The 27,207-nt window shown below is 41.0% G+C and overlaps 1 protein-coding gene across 6 annotated transcripts in view; it reads left to right on the forward strand.

Moving 5' to 3' along the window:
* Positions 1-27,207, forward strand: part of erg (ETS transcription factor ERG) — a 261,529-nt gene that overhangs the window by 70,284 nt on the left and 164,038 nt on the right. Inside the window, exon 3 of one of the 6 annotated variants that reach the window (XM_072585663.1) lies at positions 17,402-17,504. The exons of the other annotated variants lie outside the window; for them this stretch is intronic. Coding sequence (XP_072441764.1) covers positions 17,448-17,504 — 57 coding nt within the window. The 5' untranslated portion in view covers positions 17,402-17,447. The remainder of the gene's footprint in view (positions 1-17,401; positions 17,505-27,207) is intronic. 6 annotated transcript variants of the gene reach the window in all.

A 27,207-nucleotide genomic window follows, 5' to 3' on the forward strand; every position in this document is an offset into this window, starting at 1 on the left:
GACATTAAGTAAATTGGTTTTTACTGTGGAGGAAGAAATAGAGGCCTGAGAACTCAGGGAAATAAATCTTGATGCTTTGAAAAGAGTACATGTTACAGAAGACAAAGTGATGGAGTTTTTCCAGAAAATAAGAGGGGATAAATCTCCCGGACCTGACCTAGTTTGTCCCTGGATTTTGTGGGAAGCTCTGGGAAAAGAGGCAATTGTTCTGATGGGACAGATAACAAATGATTCATGTTGAGACCAGTATCCTGGCAAATCGCACAACTAGGGCTTTGGATAGGGCATTAATCTAAGCAGTAGTAGGGGTGGATCCATTGCATACAATGTTCAACTCACTGCAGCGATACCAGTTTTGGGGCTTGATACTTCAGTAACTTCCCTCTTTTAACTTCATACAGCTGAACACACGCTTAGCATCAGGAAAGACCGCACACGGCTGCTATTGAAAGGATCATTGCTACTAACAGGTTATCTGTTGTTTGATATTTTCCGGCTGTTGTTATGATCCTACAAGTGTTTGAAGCTTTCTATAATTCTTTCAGGTTGTAAAAGTCTACTTCAGCAGATGTATTTTCTAACTTTAAAGCTTCTGTGCAAATCAGTTATTCCCAGGCATGGGTGTATTCATACACATTCCCTGTAGAATATGGAATAACTTAGAGATTCAACAGGCCACACAGAGCAGGACAGGCTTTGACTGCCTCCAATTGCACACCACCTTGTGCTGCAAAAGGGTAGGTATTGTCGGAGAGTGTCCTGCAATGTGTTTGCTTACTGTGGCCTATATGGTTGAAGTGCTGCTCAATTTGGATTTGAGGTGTGCAGCAGTGCTATGCATGTAACAGTGAGGAAATGTATATGAATGTTGGTCATGCTCATTTAGAATGTTAGTAGAGATTGTTGGTAGATGAGTGGTAGGTGTGTGGTGATTTTAGTGCCTGAACCTAATAGAGTGGGATAGAGCTTTCTAAATTAAGCTTGACACTTTGTGTGAGAACATTGAACTTTTTGTGGTACTGCAATCAGGTTCCTCGAGTCTTAATTCTGGCATTGACTACCATGACTATTGTTCCATTCTTTTTACCATAGATCTGGAGGGCTGATTTGTCCCTTGTGCAGAGTGGATCTCCCTCTTTCTTTCCATGTCCTGCACCAAGAACTCTAGCGTGGAAGCAGGAACCTTGGAACCTGCTCTCTCTCAGGTTGTGCCAAAAGAGTGATATCTATGCTGTGCATCTGGACAAGTGTTAGCAAGCTAGCATTTGTCCCTCACTGGCAACATCATGGTATATCAGCAGCAAAGCCACACTGCCTGAGGCACATAGCTGGCATGAATAGCACTTCCTTGCAAATGCTACCCCATTGTCTCATCCTTGGTGCTGTTTAGCCACAACACCACCCACTTTACTTGACTTTAAGTCCATACTGTCTGAGCGCCCTCTAAGTCAGTGTTACCCTGTCCCTATTGACCACTTCTCATTGTCCAAATGGGGGACTTCAAATTCAGGCAAACAAATTAAAATACAAACATGAGCATTCATTCATAGGATGCAAAAAGAAACAAAAAGCAAAACAAACAGAGGCTGAAATTTGCCTCCACCACACCAACCAAATTTAAGAATCACTACCAATGAACAATCGTACTCTGTTTCCAATTCTCTTCCAGGAATGGGTCTCTCAGTGAGATCTGAACTGGAGTGCCCGATGCAGCTGAACCCTGTCGTAGATGATGTTAATTTCCTCCTTCCCAATGTCTTTGTTCTTCCCTCTTCAAAAGACTTCACACATTCCCCCAGCTCCTCATAATCGTTGGCAGCTCCACTTATGCAGAATACAGCACACCAGAATGATGCAGCACACTCTGGCTGGAGTAAACTGGAGGGAACCCCCCCCCCACCCCCCCACACACACACACACACACACACACACACTGGTCAAAGTAACAATAATATTTTCACACAAATAATAGATTAAATTATTGCAGAGGAATGGGATATTATACATTTTTGGTAGAAAAAGTAAAAAGAAGCAAAAATAATTAGCTACTCCAAGGATTCAAACATCACACCGAGCAGCTGGTGGAAGAATTTGAATGAATTTAGTAAATCTGGAATTGAGAGCTAATCTCAGTAGTGATGTCCATGAAACCATAATAGGTCATTATGTAGATCCATCTGGTTTTACCAATGTTCATTACAGGAAAGAAATGCCACAAGATACACTGCAGCAACTCGATGAAGTCCATAGATAGTACCTTCCAAACCTGCAACCTCTACACCTTCGAAGGACAAAGGCAGCAGATGCAGGGGAACACCACCACCATATGCAACTTCCCCTTCCAGTCATTCACCACTGACTTGGAACTATTTTGTCTTTCTGAGCAATTTTGAACTATTTTGAGCAAAAGTCCTGCAATCCATTCCCTGATAGCACTGTGGATGTTCTTATAATACATAGGAAGGGGAGTCATGGCCCCTTAAACCAATCTCATGAATCTTTTTTGCAACTTCTCAAATGCTGTCACGTTCTTCCTAAAGGGAATACACGTATTGGACACAATGCTCCATTTAAGGCCAAAACAATGTTTTATAAAGGTTTATTATAGCTTCTTACTTTTGTATGTTATGCTTTCCAAGTCCTAGCTATAAGATATCAATGTAGAAATTTGTATGCGAGGTTCATTGTTTTAATACCAGTACTGTGAGGGGATTAATCCTACCATTTAAACAATGGATAAAAATAATTTCATTCAGATATTGTTAAGCATTTGTAAACTGATAGCATGATGCATAATTTCATTTGAATTCATATTTATAACTAGTAAAATTAGGGAATTTACTTTATAAATCAAGTGAGGTGCATGTCTTATGAATGATGACCTCCTCCAGTCCTACAGAAAACATCATGCCTCACCTTACCACATATTTAATTCTGTTAAACGTACATCCGCTATTCCCAGAAACTGTATTCTTGGATTGGAGTTTGATTAGGATTAGGGTGTCAGCAAACATTCAAAAACACTGCATAAAAACTGAGCAATTTGTAAAGCATAACCCACTCAATCACTCATTCAGCGACCTAGTCAAAACACAGAGCTTAAGTTAATATTTAAAGAGGAGTGATGAGATTTCTAAAATATACTGTTGCCTTATGGTAGAATCTGGGAATGAACTGAGCATATGTCAAAACTGAAATTAATGGCTGAATAACAATGGAATCTCAGAGGCTTGAGTCTTGAATTCTGATATTAAAGTGGTAAGTTTGGATCAGACATCCCATATGCCAACAATGAATAATAGGGCGCTATTACACACACTCAAAGCTTGCGTTGAATAAGATGAATGATGTACATTCCATCATGGTTGTTATAAACAGAAATGTTACAACTTTTCTGCCAGCCCTTTGAGGCCACTTCAATGTAGAGAGCCTCTGTCTTGGAGGATCAACTGTGGGTGGCAATGCCAAAACTACTGACTTGTCAGGGGTTCTGGAGAGGTAGACTGCAATCCTTAATTAGACAGCAACCTTGTTGGTGACCTCTTAGTTGGTAGGTGGGGGTAAAATTGCCTGTGCAGGCACAAGGGGCAGAATTTTGTTCTCACACTGGGACACGTGGTGAGCCAATAGAGCTGTCTGTGATTTCAGTTCCACTTCCATGGAGAGTTTTGCCTGCAACACTGACCACAGTGAGGTATGAAGCCTGGTGTCAGGGCCCTATCACATGCAGTCAAGACTATAATGGTGCTGGAAAAGCACAGCAGGTCAGGCACCATCCGAGGAGCAGGGAAATTGACATTTCAGGCAAAAGTCCTTCATCTACTCACATGCATCCATTCTATCATGGGCACCTGATCCTGCATGAAGGAATGCTCAAAAATGAAAGCTTCAAATGAAAAATTAAATTTTTATGCAGTTGATTATATGCAGGATAGATTTGCACTTCAGACTCAATGTTGTCTTTTATACCATTGTAATACATGCAGGAATGACACTTCAGTTTCTATATAGGGAATCGGAGTTTCATCCAATGCTTCATGGTCAGCGCTGCTTTCCTCAGTTTAATATTTTTCAGTCACCACACCCAGACTTAACTAATCATGCACCTTTGGCAAACAACAGCTACCAGACATACATAATCAAACACAGAACACTTGAACAACTAAACGTTACATTTAGAAGGTCCTGGGTTCAGTCCCTACTATAAAAAATTTAGCTGGTAAACTTGATTAGTACTCCCAAACTCTGGCAAAAGTGAGGACTGCACATGCTGGAAACCAGAGTCTAGATTAGAGTGTTGCTGGAAAAGCACAGCAGGTCAGGCAGCATCCGAGGAGCAGGAAAATCGACGTTATGGGCAAAAGCCCTTTATCAGGATTTTCCCGCTCCTCGGATGCTGCCTGACCTGCTGTGCTTTTCCAGCACCACTCTAATCTAGACTCCCCCAAACTCTGTACAATTGTAACAACAGCTTCCAATTTTTCAGAATTTTCCTAAGGACTGGTGTAGATAACTTGTCTATAGTTTCCTCCTTTCTATCTCCTTCCTTTCTTAAAAAGTGGCACGACACCTGAGTTTCCCAAACTGCTGGAATCTTTCCAGAATCAGGGGAATTTTGGAATGCATCTAATATCTCTTCAGCCACTTTCTTTAAAACCACAGACAATGGGATCCAAAGAATTTGTCAGCCTTTCATCCCATTAGCTTTTCTAGTATTTTTTCTAATAATTATGCTTGTTTTGAATTCCTCCCTCCCTTTCTTCTCCGACCTTGAATTTCTACTATTCAAAAGGATGCTGTCTATGCTTCCTACTGAGGAGAGATACAAAATATGTGTTCAAAGCACTACTATTTCCTTGATTCCCATTATTAATTTGCTGTTTCATTTCACCTAATGAACAAAATGTCTTACTTCAGCTAAACTCTTCCTTTGTATAATCTTGTTACAGCTAAAAGTGTTTGTTTTTATATTCTTGCCAGTTTTTTCTACCATACTTCAATTTTTTTTTCCATTTTTAAAAATCACTAACTATTTTCCAAAATTTTCCCACCTTCGAGACTATCATTAAACTTTGCATCATTGTACATCTTTCCTTACAATTTGATACCATCCAATAACATTCCTACTTAGCCATGGATGGTGCATCCTTCTTTCACAATAGAATATATCTTTTTTGAGAATTATGAAAATCTCTTTAACTGTCTGCTGCTGCTTCTCTGTGTTTTACCTTTTAGGGCCTACTTTCCCAAGATTTCTTTTGTGTTAACCAAAGCTGTATGGTTGGATTGGGTTCTGCTAGAACAGTTTCTTCTAAAAACAACACAGGTCAGCGAAAAGAAGATGGTATTTTCCTTTCCTTCCTTTTGTGAAAGCAGTGGTTTTGTATTTAATTAAGAAGTCAGTCAAAATTACACCTTGTCAAAAAATTTACAACCGGAACCATAAATAGTTATATTAACATCACTTGTGAAGCATACAGTCACATTAAAACAAGTAAAAATGATTGACTCAAGGAATTACCTTTTGAGTGTAAGAAACCTTTGGCAAAGCTCGTGCACTTACCCTCAATCTTGGCTTGATGGCAATTTTTGTTTAGGTGCCAGTAATGAAGGTACTTTTTCTTGTGAAAATGTGCAAAAAAAGTTGGAATAACTTTAAAATTAGAGCAAGGCCATTTCACACAGATTTTGGGAAGCACTTCAAATAAACCATAGTGGAAATCTGGGAATTTCTCTGTTCGAGGACGGAATGGCTCATCCTGTCTGTGTGGGCTGTAGTGATATGGTTGAGATTGGCTATGGGCATGGTTTAAAGAACCTCATTTCAACACGTCTGAGCCACACTTTAAGTATTGGCTGTGGGAGAGATCAGAATCTCAGTGGCCTCAAATAAGTGAACATCGTGAGGAACTGTTTAACAGGCCGAGGAGGTCAGAATTGCCGTTTTCAAAAATGATTCAGATGAATCCAAACAGTTTGGTGCACATTGATGTACTACTCGTGGGTTCAAAGAGATGACAGGAAAATTTTCAGCCTTTGGGGGATCTTGAGGTGAACCAAGCATAATTATCTCTGATTTGGCTGTGTAGATGCTTTCCCAAGCCTTGATGCTGCCTTTCTCCTTCTCCTCTGCAAAGCAACAGCAGGCCACATCATGGCCACCATTTGCCCTTGCTGCTCACATGCTGTAGCCAGCTCTTGCCTTTTGGAGAAGTTCGGCATCACTAATTGGTCACTGAGTTCCCTTCAGTTCAATTAGACCATTCACATTTAAAAATAGCATCATGTGAGCTACATGTGAGATTGGGTCTTGACATTTATAAAAGGTGTTAGGCTCCTAGTCCTGTTTTAAAAATCCAAACCTATGTTTTTATTTGCATGAACCCAAATGTCAGCAGTACATTTTTACCATTGTTTCACCTACATATATTTATTCTGACTATTACTTTGCAATCTGTATGAGGGAGAAGCTCCATCATTTTGTTTAGAACATATCTTTTTGGATCAGAGATTTTTTGCTGTAAATCTTAACATGTGTGCCGAGCCAAGAACCACGCACGTACCATGAGATTGAGGAAAGCACTCCTTCTGAACTGATATATTTCCCTCTGCTGAAGTTTTTTTGAGTCCTTCAAAATTAAGATTGATTAAGAGTTGGGCCTTTCCTTTGCCAAGCTGTTCAATTCGTTTCTTTTTATGTGAATTATTTCTGACTGTGGATAACGTCTGCAAGAAGTGAATGCAGCCAAATTTTCATAAGTGAAACCATAGCTAGTTTAAGCTAAATGTTGTTCATTTTTTAAGGGAAAATATATTATATCTTAGAAATTACAGTTGGTGATAGGTTAATTTAACATATTTTCATTTAATACCTTTGTCTGCTTTTTTAATGGAATCATTAAACCACTTATTTCAACCCATTGCTTTTATTTTAGTTTGATTAATGCCTGACTTACAAATTTTTTCTAAAGCTTCAATATTAAAGCATTGCTACAGGATGATATTAAGGGACACTAAAGTTACTATCCCTTTCATTCTGTTATGTATTGAAAGAGATGGTCTTTTTTTTCGAAAAGAATATAAAAGCTTAATTTATATCTCATACAGGTAGGATAATGATGAAGAAACCTTGCAGGTCTATTAGCAGCTATGAAGAGAAAAGATGGCAAGTGTTTTAGATGGAAAGCTTCAGTTGAGAGTCAACCACAGGCAAAGAACTGGATGAAATATTAGTGGCAAGGGATTTGGAGCTTTGAAAAACCATTGAATGCCATAACCCCCACCTCAGTCCATTCTATTGTAGTTCTGATCACAGACAGATTTTGTTGTCTTTAAAAAAGGGTCTATCCTCACAATACTGATTTATATTTTCTTATCAGTAATAGTGTATTTCCAGATTTATTTATTTCCAATTCTATTGTTTAAGAGAGTTAGAAAACAAAAGTAGAATGTACTGCTGAGGGCATATAAGGCTGTTGTCAGATTGCATTTGAAATATTATGAGCAGTTTTGAGCCCTGAATCTAAGGAATGATGTGCTGGCCATGGGTGGGTTCCACAGGAGGTTGACATGGATGATCCTGGAGATGCAAGGCTTATTATATGAGGGGGCAGTTGAGGACTTTGGATCTCTACTCGATGGAATTTAGAAAGATGAAAGGGGATCTAATTGAATCCTACAGAATACTGAAAGATCTAGATACAGCAAAGAGACCAGAATATGTGAGAACACAGCCTCAGATTGAAGAAATGACTCATTTGAACTGAGATGAGAAGGGATTTCTTCAGCCAGAGGGTAATGAATCTGTGGAATTCTTTGCCACAGAGGGCTGTGGAGGCCAAGTCTTTGATGGTAGTTAAGACAGAGATAGATAGGTTCTTGATTAGTAACGGAATCAAGGGTTATGGGGAGAAGCAGCAGAATTAGGTTGAGAAACATATCAGCGATGATCGAAAGGTGGAACAGACTTGATGGGCCAAATGGCCTAATTCTGCTCCCATATCTTACAATCTTATATTCAGCCTTATATATATTGTTCTTCTTAACCTCAGGCACATATGTTTTACTAAAATTGAAATTTGGAAACACGCTAATTGATGTAATTAGACACCCAAAAAGAGCTGCTATTATATACCAGCCCTATCTCCCAATGCTAAATGTTCTTGAAAACTGGAATTGAACACAAACTGAAATGAATGTTGGCTCTGTGTATCTCAGCATAATCACTGGAAGGAATCCCATTCAATTGTACACAGTTTCCAGCTGGAATCATCAAGTCATTAAGGGACACAAGTAATTGACCGGGTAGTTGTAGTGGAAGATTGACATTGGAATCAAAGAATACCCAAGCAGCCTTGAGGTGCGAGAAAGCCTATTGATGTTCCAATGCCTTATGCTTTCATGTGTATCATGGTAATTAGGAGCAGAAAGCTACTGTTTGAGATAGCAGCTAACTCTCTACATACATGAGTTCATAACCTTACAACTTTAGCAAATTATACACTATTTCACCCAGGTTTCCAATTGACCATCTTACACAGAGGTAGAGTAAGAAATAGAAAAAATATGCAGTGTCAACACTGTACATGAATGGTAATGTTCTGAGGTTGAACTGAAGAGATATTTTATGGGAATAATGATGAAAAGACTGAATAAGTGACATGAATATGTTTTGTGCGCATTTTTGTGATTTTCTCTTTTAAACTCTGATGTTCTGCTTAATAGGTAGCTCAAGCAAAATTTAGTACCTTACTTTATGTACATGAGTCATAAACGATATCCTTCTTCTGGTACTAACAAGAATTCACTTGTCATATTGTCGTTTAGGAGTCATCAGATTAGTCACTGATAAGATACCAGCGAGAATTAGACTAGCTATATAAAGTGTGACTAGAAGGGCAAGTCAGAGGCTGAGAATTCTGCAGTAATTGACTCACCTCCTCACTGTTCACCACCTACAAGGCACAAGTCAGGAGTGTGATGGAATACTCCCCACTTGCCTAGATGACTATAGCTCTAAGGGTGAAGTAGCTTGACACCATTCAGGTCAGAGCAGCCTGTGTGTTTGGCACCCCATCCACTATATTTAACATTCAATCCTTCTACCATTGAAAGCACCTTCTGCAAGATACATGGCAGCACTTCCCAAACCCACAGCCTCTCCCACCTTGAAAGATAAGGGCAGCATATATGTGGGACCCCCACCACCTGCAAATTCCCCTCTAATTTACATACCTGATTTGTTTTGGAGATACTGGTGTTGGGCTGGGGTGGACAAAGTTAAAAATCACACAACACCAGGTTATAGTCCAACAGGTTTAATTGGAATCACTTATTCAGCAGGTGGTTGTCCTGATGAAGCACCACCCGATGAAGAAGCAGCACTTCGAAAGCTAGTGATTCCAAATGCACCTGGTTTGGAAATAGATCACTGTTCCTTCAGTGTTGCTGGGTAAAGGCCTGGGACTCCCTTCCAAACAGTATTCTGGATTACCTACCCCACATAGTCTGCAGTGAAATAGACTGGGTAAAAACAAGGACTTCAGACGCTGGAAACCAGAGTCTAGATTAGAGTGGTGCTGGAAAAGCACAGCAGGTCAAGCAGCATCCAAAGAGCAGGAAAATCAATGTTTCGGGCAAAAGCCCTTCATCAGGAATAGAGGCAGGGTGCCTGCAGAGTGGAGAGATAAATGAGAGGGGGGTGGGGGTGGGGAGAAAGTAGCATAGAGTACAATAGGTGAATGGGGGAGGGGAAGGAGGTGATAGGTCAGAGAGAAGGGTGGAGTGGAAAGGTGGGAAGGAAGATAGGCAGGTAGGACAGGTCAAGGGGACGGTGCTGAGCTGGAAGGTTGGAGCTGGGGTGAGGTGGGGTAAGGGGAAATGAGGAAACTGGTGAAATCCACATTGATGCTCTGGGGTTGAAGTGTTCTGAGGGGGAAGATAAGGCGTCCAGGCGTCTGGTGGTGAGGAAGCAGAGGTGGTGGAGGTCCAGGACCTGCATGTCCTTGGCAGAGTAGGAGGGGGAGTTGAAATGTTGGGCACAGGGTGATGTGGTTGTTTGGTGCGGGTGTCCCAGAGATGTTCCCTGAAGCGCTCTGCTAGGACGTGTCCAGTCTCCCCAATGTAGAGGAGACCGCATCGGGAGCAACGGATACAATAAATGATATTGGTGGATGTGCAGGTAAAACTTTGATGGATGTGGAAGGCTCCTTTAGGGCCTTGGATAGAGGTGAGGGAGGAGGTGTGGGCACAGGTTTTGCAATTCCTGCGGTGGCAGGGGAAGGTGCCAGGACGGGAGGGTGGGTTGTTGGGGGCATGGATCTGACCAGGTAGTCACGGAGGGAATTGTCTTTGCGGTAAGCGGAAATGGGTGGAGAGGGAAATATATCCCTGGTGTTAGGGAGTACAGGTCATGGGGACGGTGTAGAGCTGGAAGGTTGGAGCTGGGGTGAGGTGGGGGAAGGGGAAATGAGGAAACTGGTGAAATCCACATCGATGTCCTGGGGTTGAAGTGTTTTGAGGCGGAAGTACAGGTCATGGAGATGGTGCCACCACCAGGGATATATTTCCCTCCCCAACCATTTCCGCTTTCTGCAAAGACCGTTCCCTTCATGACTACCTGGTCAGGTCCATGCCCCCCAACAAACCACCCTCCCTTCCTGGCACCCTCCCCTGCCACCGCAGGAATTGCAAAACCTGTGCCCACACCTCCTCCCTCACTTCCATCCAAGGCCCCAAAGTAGCCTTCCACATCCATCAAAGTTTTATCTGCACATCCACCAATATCATTTATTGTATCCGTTGCTCCCGATGCGGTCTCCTCTACATTGGGGAGACTGGACGCATCTCAGGGAACATCTCTGGGACACCTGCACAACCACACCACCCTGTGCCTAACATTTCAACTCCCCCTCCCACTCTGCCAAGGACATGCAGGTCCTGGGCCTCCTCCACCGCCGCTCCCTCACCACCCGACGCCTGGAGAAAGAACGCCTCATCTTCCGTTTCGGAACACTTCAACCCCAGGGCATCAATGTGGATTTCACCAGTTTCCTCATTTCCCCTTCTCTCACCTCACCCCAGGTCCAACCTTCCAGCTCAGCACCGTCCCCATGACCTGTCCTACCTGTTTATCTTCCTTTCCACCTATCCACTCCACCCTTCTCTCTGACCTATCACCTTCATCCCCACCCTCATTCACCTATTGTACTCTATGCTATTTTCTCCCTATCCCCACCCCCCTCTCATTTATCTCTCCACTCTGCAGGCACCCTGTCTCCATTCCATTCCTGATGAAGGGCTTTTGCCCAAAACGTCGATTTTCCTGCTCCTCGGATGTTGCCTGGCCTGCTGTGCTTTTCCAGCACCACTCTAATCTAGACTGCAGTGAAATAGAGGCAGCTCCCCAGTACCTTTTTAAGGGCACATAGGATTGGGAATAAATATTAGCCTAGCCAACAACATACACAACCCAGGAAAGAATGATGAAAAAAATACAAATGAAATTTAACAGATATTCATTCTGCATTAGAACATAGAACATAGAACAATACAGCACAGCACAGCCCTTCGGCCCTCGATGTGCCGAAGAATTTCCCATTCTAAGATCAAACTAACCTTCATGTCCTTCATTTTACTATCATCCACGTGCCTATCCAAGAGTTGTTAAGTGTTCCTAATGTATCCCATTACACTATCACTGCTGGCAGTGCATTCCACGCATTATCCATATAGTGACAGGTTGACTAAATGAATGGTATATTTTACAAGTAAAATGTTTCAGTTCATAAAGATTCTATAGAGATTAAAATCTCCAGTGTGGAAATTTATTTTTCTTATATGCGTTACATTTTTAGATTGCTGGTTGTTTTTACACTTGTCCAATTGCACACTTAGCTTTCCGTTTCAAAAGATGATGGTTTGTGGTTGTCAACTCCATGTTAATTGTTGCCTGAAATGACTCAGGAAGACACTCTGTCATGGCAGTATCTGCCATATTAAATGCAGTGGAAAGTTGTGTGATGTGCTGCTCTCTATTATCATTGGCTCCTCTGCTTGGTCAGCTCATTTTTTGTTTCTGTTATGTTCATGCCCCTCCAAATAGTCAGCTTCCAGAGGTAATGGCCATCAGCAACTGTTTCCAGTTTTTGCTGTCAATGTCTGCCATTATAATATCTCATTTATATTTTTCCATGGAGTGGAGAAATGGATGGTCAGGTGTTTTTGACCCAATGGCTAATGAACCATGCAGAAGACCTTTTAATGTATGCCGTCATTCATCTGATGAATGTGGCTGAGCCAATATGCATGTCATTTGCTTAGCAATGGAATTAACACACTCTAGGATCTTTGCATTGATGGCTTTGCTCTGCCAAATGATACTGCAGAGACAGTGAGAGAGGAAACTGTATAGCTTTGTCTCGTACCTAGCAAATATTGTCCAGGTCTCATCACAGAGTGCGCTGAGGATACAGGCTTGGTGGATGCACAGTTGATGTTTCTCAGTCAGGTTGCTGTTTCTCACTCCCTTACTCAGCTTGGATACGACAGCTTCAGTTTTTGTGATGCAACTGTTGATTTCAGCATCTAGTGACACATTGCTGGTGATCGTGAAGGTTAGACATGTGAAGCTATCAACAGCCTTCAGCATCAAACTTGCAAACTGAGGCAAGGAAATTCTAATGGAAGAGATCAGAGTGGCAGAGCGTGATAAACTGGAGACCGAGACTTTACTCACATTATTCATCAATTCAGACAAGAATCTGGGCCACAGTGCTTGTGCATTGGTCTGAGTCAGTTTGCTACAGATTTTTTTGATTTTATAAAATATGTGAAATGAATAAAGGGTGACACGTTCAACAAAGAAATATGATTATTGTTTAACCAGAAAATCTCTTCCAGCTGCTTATAACAGAGCACGCGACAGTAATCAATTCCTGCACATGCACTTCATCTGGACATTTTCCTGTTTGGTGAAGTTGATTTTCTGCTGAGTAAATGTACCTCCGAAAGTTTTCCTTCAATATAAGAGCCATAGTGGGCCAGACTTGCTTCAGCATTCCTGAATAGCTAATGTACACCACGTGATGTGATAGCAAGCCTTCTCCTCACTATAGTCTCGCACTCTCTCACTTTCACATACTCACGCTTCTCACACTCTTTCATTTTCACTCTCATTCTCATAGCCTGCCATTTTCACATACTCACACTTTCTCACTCTGAAGCACTTGCTCTCTCTTTTAACACTCTGACACCCTCACTCTCACGTTCTCTCATACACTCACTAGCTCACCCTCAGTCTCTCACTTGCTCACAATTCTCATTCGATCTCACACACTCACTTTTACAATTCTGACCCATTTCTCACACTGTCATTCTGACATTCACTGTCATACAGTCTCTCTCTCACATGCACTCTTGCTCTCATTCTTACAATCATACTCTGACATTCTCTCACACATTAACTCTCTCAGATTCTCACTCTCACAAACTCACCCTCTCAAACAGTCACTCTTTCAAACAGTTACTCTCTCATACTCAATCTCACAAATTGACTTACCCTTGCAATCTGTTGGGTGGAAGTGAAGGTGTGATGGCGTTGTCACTGAAGTAGTATTGCAGAGACTCAGATAATGCTACTGGAACCTGGGTTTTAATCCTACCACAACAGATGGTGAAATATGAGTTTTAAAATGCTAAAATGTGCTGACACAAAAAAAGAATTTGTGGCCTGGGACAGATCAGCCAATGATCTTGCTGAATATGGAGCAGGCTTGATGGACCGAATGGCCTACTCTGGCTTCTATTTCTTATGTTCTTATGTTATGTTCACACTGTCACTCTCTCGCATGCTCTCACTTTTACTCTCCAAGAAGATCCCAGCTTTTAACATGTCCCTTACTGAATTAGTAATGTTACAACTGGCATCATCGCTCCGAGGTGAGGTGGCAGTAGGATCACAGAGTTCTAATCTTCCTTCCATGTAAGGGGTGTAACTGATAACTTTTCAGGATCAAATTATTGCTTTTTTGTTCAAAGAGTATTATGTCTTGAGCAGATGTTGGCCCCAGTTTTGTTCCTGTGTTATGTGTGCAGGGCCAGGAAAAATCCTGGTTCCATGAAGCCAACCTTGAAAATGGTTGGCCAGGGACATAGGTTGCATTATGAGCCAGACCTGGTGATCAAGGAAGAGCTAGTTCCCAAGGCATGCTGGGTGGAAAGCCTGAATAAACTGTCAAGTTCACATGGATGCAAATTAAGACTTTTGCTCCTTCCCTATGTTGCAAACTAAAACTAATATTTGGGTAGCTAAAATCCCCTACAATTACTGCCTTATTATTCTCACATTTCTCTGAAATTTGATTGCATATTTATTTCTCTATCTTTCTATATTTGGGGCATATATTGCACATCCAACACTATGCTTGCCATTAGTGTGTTTTTTTAAACTATATAAATATATATATGGTCTCATTTGATGATTCTTCCAAGATACATCCCACCTCACTGCTATAAATGATTCCTTGGTCAATGTTAAGACCTCCTCTCCTTTCTATCTCATCTGAATACTCTATAATCAGGCAAGTTGAGCTGACAATCCTGCCCATCTTTTAGCTAAGTCTTGGTCTTAGCTATCATATCATACACCCATGTGCATATCTATGCTTGGCTCATCTGACCTATTCCTCAAACTCCTTGCATTATGTTCCATTTCGTGCTTCTTGAATTAACTGCTGTTTTTATCTTGCATACCTTTCCTCTGCCTTTCAGACTCACTTACTAGCATTTTAACTTCTAATTGCTTTTCTCCCGTCTGACTTACTTGTTTGAATCCCCTCCCGCTGCCAATCTAGGTTTTAAACCACATTAACTAATCTCCCCAGAAGTAGCCTGGTTCCATTCCTATTCAGAGTAACCCAACCAATTTGTACTTGCTTGGATTGTATCATTGCTGTTTGTTTTTCAATTTGGGATGTTTGGGATTTTGAGATGGAATTTAGGTGTCATGGTCAAGACCAACATTTGTTGCTCATTCCTCATAAATATATGTTAATGCAAGGGCCCTAATTGAAAGGACAGATGAGCTGAGCATAGGCAGGCATATGGGTATATGCAAGGTTTGTGAAGGTTTGTAGCTCAGGTTGGGGTGTAGGGTGTAGGGTGTAGGGTTGCTCGCTGAGCTGTAGGTTTGATATCCAGATGTTTTATTACCTGGCTAGGTAACATCATCAGTGGCGACCTCCAAGTGAAGGGAAGCTGTTGTCTCCTGCTTTCTATTTATATCTTTCTCCTGGATGGGGTTCCTGGGGTTTATGGTGATGTCATTTCCTGTTCACTTGCTTCACTTGGAGGTCGCCACTGATGATGTTACCTAGCCAGGTAATGAAACGTCTGGATATCAAACCTACAGCTCAGCGAGCAAACCTACACCGTATACGATCTAATAACTCATACCGAGACTTGGCTGGAAGATGGATAGGACTGGCACCTCAATATGCCTGGTTATAAGGTATTTAGATGAGATGGAGAGGGGCTAGAAGTAGAGGCGAGGAGTTGCAACATTGACCAAGGAATCAATTGCTTTTGTGCTGGATAGGCATTTCAGTGAGCAGTGAATAGTCCACGATATTACTGAGACTGGAGTCACAGGTAGGAAAGACCAGGACTGGATGACAGATAACCTTTCTGAAAGGAATACATGTGCTCTAACAACAATCAATAATAGATTCATGGTCACCATTACTGAGATGTTTGAAGCCTTTTTGTCAGAGCATTAGCCTGATAGGGTCATGTAAGGTTTTGAGAGGATTCGAGAATGTTTCTTTCACAGGTGAATGTAGATCTAGGGATCACTATTTAAAAATAAGAGGTTGCCCATTTAAGACAAAGATGAGACAATGTTCTTTCTCACAGCATGAGGCTTTGGAGCTTTCCTCCTGAAAAGGTGATGGAAGCAGAATCCTTCAAGATTTTAAAACCAGAGATAAAAAGATTCTTGTTAAGCAAGGAGCTGAAAGTACAGCAGGGATACGTGGGAATATGGATTTGAGGTTACATTGAAAGCAGCCAAGATCTAATTAAATGGATCAGCAGGCTTGAGGGGCTAAATGGTCAACTACTTACTTTTAGACTTAAATTTGCATGACCCTCTAGATTACCATCCAGTGACTTTAGGACAATTCACATCTTCTCAAAGCTTCAGTGATACAAGTCTATGCTCCGTCACAGAAATAATCACTTAACATGACTTTCCAAGAAATGGCCAATTCATGGTCTGATGTCAATGTACGATGGCAGACTCCTGACCTTGGAGGGACAATTGGAGGCTCTTCAGCCATGAGAGAATGGCCACCATCTGTTGATGTGGGTTAGAATGAGAGAGAAACAGCAGGACAAGAGGTAGGAGCTCTCTTGGCACTTTGCATAAGACTGAAAAAAAGAACCAGCCAGAGCTAACAGTTTGCCATTGTGGAGGTGTGTGGCCATACAGTGACAGTTGTGAGTCTTCTTTCTACACTGACAGTGAGGAAGAGCCTTTAAGTTATCCTGGAAGATTCCTCCCTCTTACTGATGCCTTTATCAACACCATGCCCCCTCCCAGCTTCACCTATTCTAATGCCCTTATTGCTTCAGCCAACGAGCTGTTACACTTCCAACCTTCCAACCTTCCAACCTTCTTGAAAATAACCTGGAGAAGGGAATGTGTAGTTCCATTTCAGTGTCTTTTTGCCCAGGCAGCTCCAGTCTGTTTCATCCAGAATGTTCCACATAATGGCAATGCCTTGTGTATTGGAATCTTTACATAGCCTGCAGCTATGTGACATGCTGGATGAGACAAGTAACCAGATAAAAATCTAACTCTGGAAAAACATCTGGGAAAAAACTTTGAACCAGCTGGTTTGCAATGCAGAGTAATGCCAACAGTGTGGGTTTGATTACTTTACTGGCCAAGGTTACCATGAAGGACTCTCTTTCTCAGCCTCTCCCCTTGCCTGAAGTGTTATGACTCTCAAGTTAAACCACCACCAGTCCTCATCTCTCTCTCTCTCTCTCTCTCTCGAAGGAGAGAGCAGCCCTCTGGGACACCAAGAGACAACTTTGACCTTGACTATTGTCATGTGGTGCTTGTGTTTTCAATACATTGATGTCCTTCTATGCCACAACTAATCTTGAAGGATTTTAGTAGATCCTCAGGTTCCCTATTCCCTGGGAAAGGAACCAGCATTGTTCAGCCTTGCGCAAGCTGAGCAGTGATCCCGGGTCAGTCTGGTGTGAGCTCTGACTTAAATGATCATCCTGAGCAACATGCAGGATATAAAACAGTGCTAAAGGTTAGAGGCTGAGTGAGCATCAAGGTCCCAGAGATCTTGCAGTGACTGTCAATACAAATTTAATCTTTCAGTGAAGACGTCATCATTCATCAACTGAATGGAAAGTCCAGGCTGTCGATGTTGACCATGACACCTGCTGTTGGAAAAAATCCACCTTCCACACGGCAACAACAGGTCAGACTCCAGTTTGCTTGTGATACAGTAACACTGCTCTAAATATGCATGTGTAAAGATACCAAATATTATGCAGGGAAGTGGTCTTCACTGACCACACAAAGAGGAATCATAGGAAACCAGCTGAAACTGTGTGGTATAAACTCTGCATCCAGTGTAGTATTTTTATTTGATGTGGAATGTTTATGTTAGCCCATGACTTAAAACTAGATGTCAGTAATGAGTTATTGAAAGATTCAACATACACTTATTACAGTCCTGGTATTGACATAGATATTACAGTCACAGGCACCTCAGTATGTTGGCTAATATTAAGCTTTTCATTAAAAAACACTGTGGGTGCTATGTTAAAGGTTATGTACATCAGTACATTCTGTTTCAAGTGGTCCCAGCTAAGATGGAACCTGACACCTTTAAACATTCAGGACATATGCTGTGATCTGGTGATGATGTTAGGAGTTTTACTGCATGCTGGTAGTATGTGAGACAGAAACAACACCGGCAGCAAATCTGTCATCTCCATGCTGGCCCTAAGCAAGTGCTATTCAACTAGTTACATTGCCCTACCTTTTCCTATAGCTCTGCACCTTAGACTCATTCTTGTAGATCTTTCCTGCACCCTTTCCAGTGCCTTTATATCCCTCCTAAATTGTGGTGCTGAGAATTGGACACAATATTCCAGATGAGGTCAAAACTCATTTGAAAAAGTTCACTATAAGTTCTTTGCATTTGTAGTCTATGCTCCCAGGATGCTGTATGTCTACTTAACCACTTTTCCAAATATCCATTTCACCTTCAATGACATAGAAACATATGTTTCCTGGCTTCACTTCTCCAGTCCCTTTAGAATTGTAATCGGAAATGTATAACTATATTCCAATGAGATAGTAAAGAGGTCCATTGACTGAAGACTGGGTTGGATGAATGAGGAGATTAAATTCAAAACTGAGAATAAAACATATTGACCATGGCAAAAGATAAGGTAGAAAGCCATTGAAAACCTAAGAGTTTATGAAACTGAAAAAAATGGTGCTGAAAGAGATCAACCAGGAATTTTAACAGCAAATTCCATAAAAGCATGCATAACAAATAAGTAGGCTTAGAAATTTTAATATTAAATGTTCGTCAAGGAAGGCTAGATGAAGTGAGATTTAAATTAGACAAACTTGCAGAGGAAGCTGAAGGGACAGCTGGGGTACTAAATAGGTAAAACAACAGAAAATGGCAGTAACATCCTTGACAGGTCAATTTCTCTCAACGTTTCCAATTTCTAATTTACATATCCAGCTTCAGCAGTATTTCTCCTTTACTATGTAAAAAGGTACTTTATTTCAGTTTCCACAGATGAGATGATTAGTAGAATTGCAGAACCATCAAATGTAGATATATCACATTATTCATCGACAACAACTTGTACTTATGTTGCATCACTAATCTCAATGCAGGCATTTCACAGAAAACTCTCAAAATTTTATCATCAGAAAATTGTAGTTAAAACGTGACTAAATGTGGACAAATAACAAATGTAATAGTTTATATCAGGGAATCCAAGGAAAATAAAGCAGAGGCCTTGACTCAATTTCTAAATTTTGAACTACCTCCTCCAATTCCACTATTGGCCCTGATTTGGTGTCATTTGAAAATTAACCATATGTGACTGGAAATGTCAAAGGTCATTGTTAGGTTGGCTGGATGTGCACTTTGGAGACAGCTCCCATTTATTGTAGAAATCTGTGGAGCAATACATTTTAAAGCATGGGAAAATAAACATGCTGAATTATTATTTTTATTGTGACGTAAAGGAACATAGAGATCTAGACGTCCAGGTCATCTTACACCATAACAAAGGCATAGAATATAAAAGCAAGATGCTAAATGTGGACCCAATATTAGTTAATTTGTAGCAGAAGAGTTGTGGACTGTTATTGGTGCAGTCTTTCTATACAGGATATAAAATTAATGGGGAAAACCTTATACAGTTTAACCAGTATATGATTGAAAATGAGGTGTTTAGAGTAATGTAGAAGGGTTTATCTTCAATGGCGCTGAGAAGGTTAACCGTGACTTGACAGATGTCATCAAGGAAATGGATGGTATATGGTTGTTAAGGCGATAATGAGAGAGTGCAAATTTGACATTGCCATGAAAAGCATTAAATGGGAGCTTAGAAAAATATTTTTTTTCTGAGGGAGGTAAGAAGCTGGAACCAAGTTTTTTTTCGAAAGGAATTATGTTTTGAGCAGAAAAAGAGGCACACTAAAAGGTGTGGGTAGAGAGCAGTGGTGTGAGATTAGTATAGGTGGCTTATCTGGACAAATTTACTAGCACAGACTATGTGAACTAAAATAAATTGATCACGAGCTGGATTAAGAAAAAGTAATATCATCAAATAATGGTGAGCTTGTATGAGAAAAATGCTAATCACAAAGTACAGCCCAAATTTAAACATGTAATTTGAAGTTTTGATTTTCCACCCTCAAGTTATATGACTTAGTTGGTGGAATTCCTGTGTCACCCTTAATGTCAGCATAGTGTAGTTCAAAATAGAGACAGTCTCCTATTAGGCCCAACAATAGAGATAGACTTCCTCTTCATCAAAATGGTTCTGATTTTACTGCAGCCAATGCGTGGGAATTTCTCTTGATTGTCCTTAAATCTAATCTCAAGGGAACATCCCCATCATAATTAACTTTGTAAGTGGTATATGAATATGCCTATTTCTGCTTAGCTGTGTGCTGTGGGCCTGTGCCCAGCAGGATCTGGGTGGAAACTACCGAAACTCACTTAATCTAAGGTTCTTACAGCCTTCAGATGTTTTGTCCATCAGTGTCCTTGGACTTAAACAAAGGCCACAGAGGTCAAAGGACAGCTCTACCCTTATTATTTTTGCACAATCTTATAATTTCTTCATATTTTTTCAACATCTCCTCAGGCTGAGATGTAACTTGGATCTGGTTGTTGTTGACAGGACGAGGAAGAAGGTTTGCTGAAGGAATTTTAACAGTACAATGAGCAATACGAGCTGGCCCAGCGAGTGACAACAATGTGCCCCAAGTGATTTTAAAAATATATAATAAAATAAAAAGGACGAGAAAGGCAAAAGTGAAAGTATAATACTTAGACAATGAGGCTTGGGAATTAACAATAGGGAATCACTGTTGTGGAAGAATCACTCAATATTCTGTAAAGAATTGCCAGGAGATGGAGAAAATCCTTCACGAAATTAAACTTTAAATTTGCAAAATCAAAGCTGTGACAGCTAGAAAATGTCTTCTCTGTCTGCCCACGAGACCTTTGTTTCTCTACAGTTTATACAGTGTTAGGTTCCCGCACTTACCTAATAGCATTAGCATACCCAATCATGCTGGCTTGCTTTGTCTTCCTAACCTAATCATCTTCTGCCTCACTGGTTCACTACATTACACTTAACCTATCACATTACAACACCATCGCCTTCAGTATTACTTCATCTATCAGTGATTTAACTAGCCTATCACAGTGCACAACCATTATCTGTTACTGGAGTCCTGGAGTATGACCCTGTGCATGCATTACAACACTAAGTTAGTTACATAACTGCCAAATTAACTTCCATACCAGGAAGTGGCAAAGGAGTTGAATAATACTTTGCTGACTAATTGGCTAATGAATAGAAGGTGGAGAGTTGGGATAAAGTGGGGGATTGGGGAGGGGGTGGGTCGTAGGGAAGAACAATGGTGGCAATTCCAGAACCTCAACCTGTACCAATGGAGTGTCACAGGGATCAGTGCTGGGGCCACAATTATTCATAATATAAGCCAATGACTTGGGTGATGGAAATGAATGTACTATTTCTAAGTTTGCAAATGACACAAAAAGATGGGAAAGCAAGTGGTGAGCATGACACAAGAATTTGCAGAGGGGCATAGGCCGACTATAAGATCATAAAGCTTAGGAGCATAAATAATACATTCATTCTATCGAACCTACTCTGCCATTAAATGAGATCATGATTGATATGAAAATCCACAACTCCACTTACCTGTCTTTCCCCAAAATCCTTGATTTTCTTACTGATTAAAAATCTCTTGATCTCAGCCTTGAACATAACCTCTACAGCCCTCTGTGGTAAAGAATCACTACTCTCTGAGAGAAGAAATTTCTCTTCATCACTGTCCTAGCTGGGTGACCCCTTATACTGAGATCATACCCTCTGGCCTTAGACTCTTCCACAAAGGGAAACAATTTCTCTGTGAGTACCCTGTAAAGCCCCTTAATAATTGTGTACGCTTCAATTCATTCTTCTAAACTCCAATGAGTACAGGCCCAACTTACTCAACCTCTCCTCAGAAGAAATTCTCTCCAAGATCAAACTAGTAAACTTTCTCTAGACTGCCTCCAAAGCCAGTATGTTTTTCTTAAGATACAGTGACAAAATCTGTTCACAAACTTTAGGTGTGAGTTGACCAGTTTTAGTAAGGCACCCTACTTTTATACTCCATTCCAAAATACCAACACTTAACTTGCCTTTCCAATTACCTGCTAAACTTTGATGCTAGCTTTTTGGTGATTTTAGATTTCTGCAATCATCCTTTATTTTAAATTATTTGTATAAAAACATACATGGTTAGTAACGTTGCGGCTGGCACCAAAATTGGTGGTATAGTGGACAGTGAAGAAGGTTACCTAAAATTACAAAGCAAGTGGGCCAATGAGCTGAGAAGCAGATAGAGTATAATTTGGATAAATATGAGGTGTTGCATTTTAGTAAGATGAACAAGGACAGGATTCCTACAGTTAATAGTTGGGCCCTGGATTGTGTTGTTGAACAGAGAGACTTATGGGCTCAGGTACATAGTTTTTTGAAAGTTGCATCACAGGCAGACCGTATGATTAAGAAGGCATTTAGAATGTTTGCCTTCATTGCGCAGACCTTAGAGTGTAAGAGTTGGGATGTCATACTGTCACTCTACAGGATGCTGGTGAGGCCACTTTTGAAATACAATATATAGTTCTGGTCACCCTGCTATAGAAAGGATATTATTAAATTGGAGAGGGTTCATAAAGATTTACCAGAATGTTGCACAAACTTGAGGGTTTGAGTAAAAACAGAGGCTGGACAGGCTGAGTCCATTTTCACTGGAGTATTGGAGGTTGGGCGGGGGGGGGAGGTGGGGGCGGGGGTGACCTTATAAAAGTTTATAAAATCATAGATAAGGTGAATACTAAAAATATTTTCTCTAGGATAGGGGAGCTCCAAACTAGGGGCATACTTTGAGGTGAGAGGAGAAAGATTAGAAGAGACCAGGAGGCAACTTTTTCTCATGAGGATGGTTCGTATGTCAAATGAACTGACTGAAGATGTGGCAGATGCAGAAACAGTTACAACATTTAAATAACTTTTGGACAGGTACATGAATAGGAAATGCTTAGAGGGATATATGCCAAACATTGGCAAAGGGGACTAGGTTAGTTTGGGAAACTTGGTCAGTATGGATGGGATGGACTAAGAGATTTGTTTCTCTGCTTTATGACTCTCTGACTGTCTATGTTTCTTATCACTCTATTCTTCCTGCCAAGGTACAAACATCACATTTTCCCACTTTATATTCCATCTGCAAAGTTATTTTTAATCGCTCACTTACATGCCTCTGCAGGCTCTTTGTTTCATCTGCAAACTTGGCACAGTATATTTACTTCCTAATCTAAGATATTAATATATATTGTAATTGATTGTGACTCAGCACTGATCCCTGCGGCACTCCACTTGTTATAGGGTGCCAGCCTGAAAATACTCCTCTCATTTCAACTTCTATTCTTGTCTTGTATTAATTAAATAACCCTCTTTTCAAGTTAATACACTTTGCCAAAAGTATGTGTTCTTACTTTGCTTTTTTACTATTCATTGACGAGGATGGGAGATCACTGGTTGGCCGGGGTTTGTTGCCCATCTCTTGCTGCCTTTGAGAATGTGTTGGTGAGCTGCCTTCTTGATCAGCTGCAGTCCAGTAGGTTGACCCAAATATAATTATGGAGGGAATTCTAGGGTTTTGACCTAGCAGCAATGAATGAACAGCAATATATTTCCAAGTTAGGATGGGGAGTGTATTGGAGCGAAACTTGTAAGTGTGGTCATCCCACTTACAGTCCAGTACAAATGCAACAAGATCTGGATAATATTCAGGCTTGGGCTGAAAAATGACAAATAATATTTGTGCCACACAAAGGACAAGCAATGACCTTTTCCAGCAAGAGGGAATCTGATCATCACCCCTTGATGACCTTGTCCTTCTAGATGGAATTGATTGTAAGGTTGGTAGGTGCTTTCTAAGGAGCTTTGGTGAATTTCTATAATGCATCTTGTAGGTGGCACACAGTGAAGTTCCTGTGTGTCAGTGGTGGACGGAATGGATACTTCTGTGGATGTGGTGTCAATCATGCAGGCTGCTTTGTTGCTGTTGTAGCTGAACTTATCCAGGCCAGTAGACAGTAATCATCATATTCTTCACTTGAGCTTTGTTGATGGTGGACAGGCTTTGGAGAGTCAGGAGGTGAGTTACTTGCCACAGAATCCTAGCCTTGACCTGTGTTTGTACCCACTATATTTATATCACAAATCTAGTTTGATTTTTGGTGCACAGTAATGCCCCAGGATGTTGATAGAGGGGGATTCAGTATTGGTAATGCTACTGAATGTTAAGGGGTGATGATCAGATTCCCTCTTGCTGGAAAAGGTCATTGCTTGTCCTTTGTGTGGCACAAATATTACTTGCCATTTTTCAGCCCAAGCCTGACTATTATCCAGATCTTGTTGCATTTGTACTCTGACCGTTTCGGTATCTGAGGAGTCATGAATGGTGCTGAACATTGTGCAATCACCAGCAAACATCCCCATTTCTGACTTAATGATGGAGGGAAGGTCATTGATGAAGAAACTGAAGTTGGTTGAACTTAGGACACTACCATGGCGAACACCTGCAAAGATTACCTGGAACTGTGATAACTGGCCTTCAGCAATACAACCATCTTCATATGTATTAGCTATGAACTTCAACCAATCTTCCCCTGATTCCTATTGACTCCAGTTTTGTGAGGGCTTCTTGATGCCACATTCGGTCAAATGTGGCCTTCATATCAAGAACAGTCACTCTCAGCTCACCTCCCACTTTCAGCTCTTTTGTCAATGCTTGAACCAATGCCATAATGACCTCAATAAACAAAGATTTGCGGATGCTGGAAATCTGAAACAAAACCAGAAATAGCTGGAGAAACTCAGCAGGTCTGGCAGCATATATGGAGAGAAAGCAAGGTTCACATTTGAAGTCCATTGACCCTTCTTCAGAACAAGTTGTAGTGTGGTCAGGAACTGATTGGCCTTGGTGGAACCTAAACTGGATGCCACTGAACAGGTCATTGCTGAGTATGTGCTGCTTGATAGCACTGTTGATGACACCTTCGATTGCTTTATTGATGATTGAGAGTAGTCTGATAGAGTATTAACTGGCCAGGTTGGATTTATCCTGCTTTTTGTGTACAGGACATGCCTGAGCTGTTTTCCACAATGTCAAGTAAAGGCCAGTGTTGTAACTATACTAGAACGCTTGGCTAGGAGAGCACCAATGCTGGAGAACAAGTGTTTGGTGGGATATGAATAGAAAGGGATTCATTCTATGAGGGATATGGGCCAAGTGCTGGCAAATGGGACAAGATTAATTTAGGATATCTGGTTGGCATGGACGAGTTGGACTGAAGGGTCTGTTTCTGTGTTATACATCTCTATGACTAAGGGTTCAGAAACGATTTACAAGGATGTTGCCAGGGTTGGAGGATTTGAGTTATAGGGGGCGGTTGAATAGGCTGGGGCTGTTTTCCCTGGAGCATCGGAGGCTGAGGGGTAACTTTATAGAAGTTTATAAAATCATGAGGGGCATGGATAAGATAAATTGACAAAGTCCTTTCTGTGGGATGGGGGAGTCCAGAACTAGAGGGCATAGGTTTCGGGTGAGAGGGAAAGATATAAAAGATACCTAAGGGGCAACCTTTTCACGCCAAGGGTGGTACGTGTATGGAAGTGCTGCCAGAGGAAATGGTGGATGGTACAATTGCAACATTTAAAAGATGAATAGGAAGGACTTGGAGGGATATGGGCCAAGTGTTGGCAGGTGGGACTAGATTGGGGTGGGATATCTGGTCGGCATGGACAAGTTGGACCCAAGGGTCTGTTTCCGTAATATATTTCTCTGTGACTCCATGACTGTATGGACTCTAAGACTTCAGTACTATTGCTGGAATGTTGACAGGGCCCATAGACGTTTCAGCATCCAGTGACTCCAACTGTTTCTTGATATCATGTAAAGTAAATTGAATTGGCTGAAGACTGATATCTGTAAAGTTGGGGACTGCCAGAGGAGGCCACAATGGATCATCCACTTGGCACTGCTGGCTGAAGATTGCTGTGAATGCTTCAGCCTTATCTTTTGCATTGATGTGCTGGATATTTCCATCATTGAGGGTGAGGGTATTTGTGAAGCTTCCTACTCCAGTGAGTTGTTTAACTGTTCACCAATATTTGCAAGTGAATGTGGCAGAATTGTTGAGCTTACATGTGATTTGTTGTTTGTGGAATCATTTATCTCTGCGAACACTGTTTAGCACATAGGTAGTCTTGTCTTGCAGGCTGTCTTTCAGCAAGACACCTCATTTTTAGGTATGCCTAGTGCTGCTCCTGGTATGCTCCTACCTTGCGCTCTTCACTGCATCAGGGTTAATCACCTGGTTTGAGGTTAATGATAGAGTGGGGGAATATGTTGGGCCACGAAGTTACAGATTGCGCTGAAGTATGATTCTACTGCAGATGGCCCACAGTGCCTCATGGATGTCCAGTCTTGAGTTGCTAGATCTGTTTGAAGTCTGTTCCATTTAGCACATACTATCATTGGTTAAAAAGGAATTATTTGCTTCTTTGCAGATCACAATGACTTATCTGACAGACTTCACAAACTTGTTCATAACAAAATCTCCAAGTGAGCTCAACATCACTTTTAGCGGATAAATTCATCACACAGACCCAAACCTGCATCACCTTGGCAGTTAATATTCTGCCTTATATTTTGAAAGTAATAAATTATCTGTGAAGGATTTTGAGATATTCTGAGAATTGGAAAGCAGCATATAAGTGCAAGGTCTTTTATTATGCAACTAATTTCCCCTCAGTGCTTGTGCCATGTGGATCATCAAGGTTACAGATTCAATCCAAGAAAAGCCTGGGTGCAAACCTATATGATACCACACAGTGGCGTCACACACTAGAACACCAAAGCACTGTCAGACTACGCATTTCCTTCTTTCTGGTTAATCCCTTCAGCCTACAGAGTAGAATCTAATGCCTCCAAACATTCAAAGTCTGGCATTCAGAAAGATCAGGAAGGACATACTCAGAAAACCTCTAGATATGGAATTTCTTTTAAGAAAGGAATGAAAAATCTAATATTGAGACAGGAATTAATATTTAACATAATTTATTGTCAAATATGTCTTGTTGATAACTTTTTGTTTTCAGAAATTAATACAGATATCTGAAAAATGTGAGAATCACTATTTCCTGAGAAAGTTAGACTTGTATTTCTAGCCGTAACTAATCATGTTAATTCCTGAAGAAGACAAAATAAAAGATTTAAGATAAATTCAAGAATTTCTTCTACCAAATCTTTAGGCAATCACACTT

The sequence above is a fragment of the Chiloscyllium punctatum genome, chromosome 15, assembly GCF_047496795.1.
Source record: "Chiloscyllium punctatum isolate Juve2018m chromosome 15, sChiPun1.3, whole genome shotgun sequence".
NCBI classification, from domain to species: Eukaryota; Metazoa; Chordata; class Chondrichthyes; order Orectolobiformes; family Hemiscylliidae; genus Chiloscyllium; species Chiloscyllium punctatum.